The sequence below is a fragment of the Vicia villosa genome, linkage group LG3, assembly GCF_029867415.1.
Source record: "Vicia villosa cultivar HV-30 ecotype Madison, WI linkage group LG3, Vvil1.0, whole genome shotgun sequence".
NCBI classification, from domain to species: Eukaryota; Viridiplantae; Streptophyta; class Magnoliopsida; order Fabales; family Fabaceae; genus Vicia; species Vicia villosa.
Window position 1 is genome coordinate 30185422 of NC_081182.1, and position 8293 is coordinate 30193714.

The 8293-nt window shown below is 37.4% G+C and overlaps 1 protein-coding gene across 1 annotated transcript; it reads right to left on the reverse strand.

Moving 5' to 3' along the window:
- Positions 1 to 1590: 1590 nt before the first annotated feature.
- LOC131657804 (uncharacterized) lies at positions 1591 to 2712 on the reverse strand. Its single transcript, XM_058927162.1, has one exon. It carries the CDS (start codon positions 2710 to 2712, stop codon positions 1591 to 1593), a length of 1122 nt encoding a protein of 373 aa, XP_058783145.1.
- Positions 2713 to 8293: the final 5581 nt, after the last annotated feature.

Sequence of the window (8293 nt, forward strand, 5' to 3'; positions counted from 1 at the left end):
TAATATATTATTTTATGAAACAAAAATATTTTATTTTTCTTCAAAATTTCAATATTTTTCATAATTAATTAGTATGTATTTGTATATTTGCTTATTAATTATTTTAATTAGTCAAAAAAAATCATAAAAAAAATTGTTCTTTGTGTTAAATATTGTTTATATATCATAAACTAATTTTGTACATATTTAGGATAATTTTCTCTTTAAGTTTTAATTATTTGTGTAATTATTTGCATAATTATGTTTTGATTAACTTAAAATATCCAAAAACAAATTTCAAAAATTCCAAAAAAATTAGTTTTGTTCTAAAATCAATTAACAAACATTTTGTACATATTCTTAAACTTATTTGCTAGGTTTAATCATATTTCCGTCTTTTCTTTATTTTAAATTAATTAATAATGCATTAATTATATTTAAAATAAATCACAAAAATACAAAAATATGCCTTTTATTTCTTGCAATTTAAAATTCCTAGATAAATGTATAGGATGTCAAATTCATGTAAATAGGCTAGTTTACATTTCCCGCACAATCGATGTAATAGCGTAGATTTACTTTCTGCACTTTACATTTCCGCATTTTAATTTCCAGCACCCATATAAACTGCGTGTATGTCAAAGATAAAACTGAACCGTCAGATCACTAACTTCAAAGATAAATATCTGAATTCAATCACAATCACATTTGCACCTCCTAGGGTAACCCCTTTTCACTCTTTTCAAAATCAAAGTTACATTTCTACTGTTTCGAGTACAAAATCGAACCTTTTGTTTATATCCGACGAATGGATAGATTTTTAAAAGGGAACAAGGATAAAGACCTCCTAACTCAGGGTAGACCTCCTAGTTTGCTTGCTCAAAATCAAAACAAACAAAATTCTCATACACTGTTGTTTTTTAAAACGAATTTTCCAAAAGACAATATTTTGTATACATCCAAACACGGATCATTACAAAATTAACGATCTTTTCAAAACATCTTTCGAAAGATAAACAAGCATTTGTATATATCCGCACAAGGATCATTACAAATTCTATTTGCAAAGGTATTTCAAAAACACAGGTAAAGCATTCCGAATCAATTGAAAAGTAAAGCAAATGAGCTAAGCAAACTAAAGAGCCCATGGATAACCATGGATACAAAGGGTGCTAACACCTTCCCTTTGTATAACCTACCCCCTTACCCAGAATCTCTCAAAGGTCTTTTTTCTGTTTCTTTTATAAACCTTTCCTTCATTGGATAAAATAAAAGGTCGGTGGCGACTCTGTAAACTTTTTCAAAAGTGACGCGAAAGCGTCCGATCGACAAAAAAGAGTCAGTTCACGTATCCCACCCACGGAGGGGTATGGCCCGAAAGGACGGTCCACAGTTACCATCAAAAAAGTACTTGAAATAACGAATAAAGTCCTCTTTAATAAAAGACCAACAATTCTTTATGAAAAGAAAAGAGTAACCATCCGGACCCGGACTTTTGTCTCCCCCACACTCCCACACCGCCTCCTTAATTTCGGCTTCTAAAAAAGGCTTCTCAATATCCGCCGATTCCAAAGAATTGATAGAATTAAAGGGAATGCCATCCAAAATCGGTCAACTCGCTTCGGTTTCAAGGAAATTGTTCTCGAAAAAATTGAAAACCGCCTTTTTAACATCTTCAACCGAGTCCACCAAACCCTCCGGAGTAGAAAGAGGACCTAAATGATTTATCCTTCTCCTTTGTTTTATCACCTTATGGAAAAAGCCGCTATTTGAATCTCCCTCCTTAATCCACTTAACTCTAGATTTTTGAAGAAGCATATTTTCTTTTATCTTCAAATTCCTCCAAAATTTAGCACAAGCTTCCTTCCTCAAAGCAAAATTAACATCGAAAGAGGCATCATTATCGGAAACTAACCTTTCATCGGCAATATTCAAATCCCGGATTCCATCTTCCATTTCCAACTCTATCTTCCCAAAAACTTCTTTGTTCCATCTTCTAAGTTTGTCTTTTAGTAAACGAAGCTTTTCCTTTAAAATAAAATCTCCTCTACCTTCCACCTTCATGCTTTTCCATTCTTTCTCCACAAAAGGAATGAACAAATTAGAAGAAAACCACTCATTATTGAATCTAAAAGGCTTCGGTCCCCAATCCAAACCATCCATAACTAACCAAACCGGACAATGGTTCGATATGTCTCTATCACCTATGACTTGACCAACCACACCCCAATCCACAACAATGCTACTAGAAATAATAAAACGGTCTAAGCGACTCATAGATTTGCCGTCACCGCTAAACCAAGAGAATTTTTTACCTTTACATGGCACATCCACTAAAAGGCTTTTATCAATGAAGTCCGAAAAAAGCTCCTCTTCGTAATGATTTGTTGCCGTCGTTCTCCCCTTCCTTTCACTAGAATTTTTTGTAGCATTAAAATCTCCTCCCATTATCCATTCGCCATCTTTGAATGCTTCTTTCAAATCTAAAAGCTCCTTCCACATCTCCTTTTTCTTGCTCAACAAACAAGAAGAATAAATATTAACGATGTAAAGAATCTTATTCTTCCACTCCACTATATTGCCCAAGTACCCATCTCCCTTAAAACTTCCCACCACCACCACCTTATTACTATTCCAAAGAGTGATCAAACCTCCCGACCTCCCCAAAGAATTAGAGAAAGAAAATCCAACCTCCGGATTGTGCCAAAAGCTCTTCGCCATATTATCCCCCATATTAGTAATTTTTGTTTCTTGAATCATAAACATATCCGCCTTAGAATTTTTAATAATAGAACAAATTCTCTTCCTTTTAAGAGAATTAACACCCCCTCTTATGTTTAATGTCCCAATAATCATGGTTCACCTTTAGAATACTCCTTCCGTCCTTCCCCATTCACACTACTTCCAACCGAACAGTCCCGTCTCAAAACCATTTTCTTCCCACTTCCATCCACATCTACCACCCCCAAAACCTCCATAGCATCCCATAAATCCCCTCCATATCTTTTTTCCAGAAACTTCCATTGGCGACGGTTATTACGAACAATGTCGGACTCTTCTGTTTGATTTCCATAAGAAACAAAACCTCCATTGAATGAGCCTTCATCCCTGGCCACCCGTTCTAAATTGGTAGTCGCAGCATTGTCAACCGCTCCCCCTCCCCCATTGTGCACACAACGCTGACGCTGACTCATGAACTTAATTCCACTTCCTTGCCTCTTTGCTGCCTTCCCATTCTTACAACACGATTTGTTTCTCCCTCCTTTACAGAATGCACACAAGTTGAAGGATAGAAAAACACTTAGAAAGGGGGGGTTTGAATAAGTGTAGCTTTAAAAACTTGACAGATAAAAATAAATTGCACAGTTATTTTTATCCTGGTTCGTTGTTAACTAAACTACTCCAGTCCACCCCCGCAGAGATGATTTACCTCAACTGAGGATTTAATCCACTAATCGCACGGATTACAATGGTTTTCCACTTAGTCCGCAACTAAGTCTTCCAGAGTCTTCTGATCACACACTGATCACTCCAGGAACAACTGCTTAGATACCCTCTAAGACTTTTCTAGAGTCTACTGATCAACACGATCACTCTAGTTACAACTTGCTTAGTTCACTCCTAAGACTTTCTAGAGTATTCTGATCAACACGATCACTCTAGTTCCTTACAACTTAATGTAATCAATTCTAAGAGTTTACAAATGCTTCTTAAAAGCGATAATCACAACTGTGATATTTCTCTTAATGTTTAAGCTTAATCTCACTAAAATATTACAACAGCAATGTAGTGAGCTTTGATGAAGATGAAGATTCTGAGTTTTGATTTGAACAGCGTTTCAGCAAGTGTTTTTGAATAATCTTGTTCAGAAATGTTAACCTTGCTTCTCATCAGAACTTCATATTTATAGGCGTTGGAGAAGATGACCGTTGAATGCATTTAATGCTTTGCGTGTTCCGTACAGCATCGCATTTAATGTTATACGCTTTTGTCAACTACCTCGAGCCTTGTTCACGCTGTGTCTACTGACGTAGCCTTTAGTAGCTTTTAACGTTCCTTTTGTCAGTCAGCGTAGCTTGCCACTTGTACTTTCTTCTGATCTGATGTTTGTGAATACAACGTTTGAATATCATCAGAGTCAAACAGCTTGGTGCATAGCATCTTCTGATCTTCTGACCTTGAAGTGCTTCTGAGCGTGATACCATCTTCTGAGCTTCAGTGCTTCTGATCTCATGTTCTTCTGATGCTTCCATAGACCCATGTTCTGATTCTGCTTCGACCATCTTCTGATGTCTTGCCAGACCATGTTCTGATGTTGCATGCTGAACCCTTTGAGACAAAGCTTCTGAGCGCTGAATTATGCGTACTCTTTATATATATTTCCTGAAAGGGAAATTGCATTGGATTAGAGTACCATATTATCTTAAGCAAAATTCATATTATTGTTATCATCAAAACTAAGATAATTGATCAGAACAAATCTTGTTCTAACAATCTCCCCCTTTTTGATGATGACAAAAACATATATAAATGATATGAATTTGCGATCAGAAAGAACAGTCGGCAAAAGACAAATTACACAGCTATAGCATAAGCATATGAATATGTCTCCCCCTGAGATTAACAATCTCCCCCTGAGATAAATAATCTCCCCCTGAAATAAATACTCGAAGAACTTTAATAAAAGACTTCCCTGATTATTTCGGTAGAGACGATCATATAAGCTTCTTGTCTTCAGAGAATTCATAGCTTCTGACTTCTGCTTCCATAGGACAGCTTCAGAACTAGAATTTCCTTAGATCCCTAGAACACTCACAGCTTCTGATTCCTGCTTCCATCTAGGACAGCTTCAGAACTTGAATTTCTTTGATCTTCTGAACATTCACAGCTTCTGATTTCTGCTTCCATTCAGGACAGCTTCAGAACTTGAATTTCTTTGATCTTCTGAACATTCACAGCTTCTGATTTCTGCTTCCATTCAGGACAGCTTCAGAACTTGAGTTTTCTGGATCTTTTAGAACATTCGCAGCTTCTGATTTCTGCTTCCCTCGGATAGCTTCAGAGCTTTGAATTTCTACCAACATCACTTCATGCTAGATTTGTATCAGAACATTGTTGAATGTACCAGAGCATCATCTGAGCATCTCTACATCCTGAAATGTTACAGAACAAAAACTAAACGACAAAAGTCAGCATGAACGAGTTAGAACATAAAATGTATGTTTGAACACATTATATGAATCAGAGCCATATAGGCTGAAATAATGTATCAGAGCAAATAATGTATCAGAGCAAATAATGTATCAGAGCCATAACATTATATGTATCAGAGCAAATAGAATTTTGTCAGAATAAATAGACAAATATAGATCAAATTCTATTATCAGTGCTTCTGATTCATTCTTCTTTCTTGCTTCTGATTTCTGAAGCTTGACAGCACTCAGCTTGCTTCAGTTTCCACGGTTTTGCTTCTTGTGTTTGCTTTGAAGATTCTCTTCAGTATACCTGCAAAACACTTAAACCATATAGAACTTGCAGTTCTTGTTAGTAAGAGCAACTGATTAAATCAAATCATTTATCATTTATCTTCTCCCCCTTTTTGTCATAACATCAAAAAGCAATATTTCAAAAGAATGCAGATGCATAAGACAAAAAAAAACGCTGGAAAGTAAAAGCAAAGAAGATTTTCATTGATAATCAAAAAAAGGATTACAAGAAAGGAATGCAGGAAAACAGATGCAACAAGGAGAGGAAACTACAAAGACCAAAAGACTAAGATCCTAGCCTACGCAAAATCCGCGCCAGAACATCATGAATCCCGTCAGTGCTTGTAGCTTGCCTTGTCATGAAGGAACGAAACTCAGCATTGGCTGCTTCTTGCGCGTCCAAACGAGAAGCCAGCATAGCTTGATTCTGATGAAGAGTTTCCAAGGTCTCCATCAGAGCTGAGGTTTCACCAGAAGAAGAAGCACCAGTATTTCTGCCCAGAGGGACAGCAATCTCAGTAGGGTGATCTTCTGGAAGATCTTCAGCTTGTGCATCTTTCATTTCCTCATCTGAGTCTGACTCAGAAGTAGCCTTAGCATATTCTGGTTCAGGCAGCTCAGAAGTTCCATCTTCCAATGCTTGAAGAATAGCTGCTAGGTTTGTTGGAGGAGTAGGACCAGCAACTTCAGCACGATAAACCACTACTGGAAAGACCATGTGAGGTGCTTTTTCAGAAGGGTTCATTCTGAACCAGTTGAACAGCCACTGAAAATCTCCAGTCAGCACAGGAAACCATGGTCTCCACACCACGATGTCTCTGCAGAGATTTTCTTCTTCCAACTCATCTGCTGGTATCTTTCTTTCAAGAACATTTCTGTTCCTGATGAGATGGTGATGGCTCCTCTCACCAACTTCCAACCGGAGACCACGAACACCAGGAGCTTCAGACATAATCCTTCTCTGAGTGTCTGTAGCCTTATCCAGAAAATCCTGACGAAAGGTATTCCAAAGGTTGTTTGTAGCATACTCATCCAGATGATTAAGGTGAGCAGCACCTAGAATCTCCAACCAGCCATTTACATCAGCATGTAAAAGCTCCAGATATGTTTGAGTGGTAGGGGTTGGAGGGTTGACAGTGAACCTTGAGTCGGGAAGAACAACACTATAGGGATTAGGTGTTCTGGTGGGAAAAGGGTATGAGAGAGATGAAGAAATATCTGATGGAATGGTTGAAGGAAAGGAGATATCAGATGGTGAAGAAGGTGGTTCCGAGGGGATGAAAGAGGAGGAAGAGGTGGTGGAGGTCTTTGAAGAGGGAGGTGATTGAGGGGAACCGTCAAGGGGTTGATACACTTTGAGAGGGTCATAGGAGATCCTAACTCTTTTAGGTTTGGTTTCTGGTTCAGCAGATGCCTTTCTCTTTTGTTTCCTATCATTGTCTTGATTCCCAGAGCTTGACGATGGATTCATGATGGATTTTCAGATATTGGAAACTGCTAGGGTTTATGATATGAAAAGAGAGAGAGACGAAAAAGAAACCGAATGCAGAGAGAGAGAAATATGAGAGGGAAAAGAAACGTTTGAAGAGTATAAAAAGAAAACTGAAAGAGAGTAAATGATGAAAAGCATTTAATGTTACGTGACATGAGGAGAGATAATAATGACAAAAGACGTGATTTGCACAGTTACCTAAGTAGACGTCCCCTCAACTGCACGCACGCTTGTCCAGGAATAGTGAACACATGTTTACCATCTGGATAGCCAGTTACAGCTGTTTTGCTTTTATAGAGATTCTGAATCAACTTAGACACTGAAACGTTAGTAATAACTGAATCACAATTTCTAATTGATTTCTATCAGAACTTCTTAAAAAAATTTCATATCAAAGGATACTCATACGTAAGAATTTCTCATCTTCTCATTCTGAGCTTGTTTCTGAAGACCCAATTTGTGCCGATTATATTGAATCCATCTGGTCTAGGAACAAGATCCCAAACATCATTCCTTGTAAACTGATTCAGTTCTTCTTGCATAGCAATTATCCAGTCTGGATCTTCTAGAGCATGATCAACAGAAGTTGGCTCGATCAAAGATACAAGACCTAATTGACAATCTGCATTGTTTTTAAGGAATGCTCTTGTTCTGATTGGATCATCCTTCTTTCCAAGAATGACATCTTCTGAGTGACCAGAGATGAGTCTGGATGATCTTCTGACAGATGGTTCTTCAGAAATGCTTAGATCCTCCAGAGAGGCTGATACTTGATCTTCTGGTTCTTTGCTTCTGAGGAGCTCTGCTTCTGATGCGTTGCTTCTTGGCTCAACAACTTCTGATATATCAATATCACAATCTGCAAAATTATCAAACTGCTTTGGTTTTTCAGAACCAAGCTTATCATCAAACCTGATATTGATTGATTCTTCTACAATCAATGTTTCAGTATTGTATACTCTGTAGCCTTTTGAGCGTTCAGAATATCCAAGAAGGAAACATTTCTGTGCTTTGGAATCAAACTTACCAAGATAATCTTTAGTGTTCAGAATAAAGCATACACATCCAAAAGGATGGAAATATGAAATGTTGGGCTTTCTATTCTTCCACAATTCATAAGGAGTCTTATTTAGAATAGGTCTGATAGAGATTCTATTCTGAATATAGCATGCAGTGTTTATTGCTTCTGCCCAGAAATGCTTAGCCATATTGGTTTCATTGATCATGGTTCTGGCCATTTCTTGCAGAGTCCTATTCTTTCGTTCTACAACCCCATTTTGCTGTGGAGTTCTAGGACAACAGAAATCATGGGTAATACCATTTTCTTTGAAGAACT

Bases quoted from the DNA above. Each gene is read 5' to 3' on its own strand.
- LOC131657804 (XM_058927162.1), bottom strand. From the start codon at position 2,712: ATGGGGGATAATATGGCGAAGAGCTTTTGGCACAATCCGGAGGTTGGA.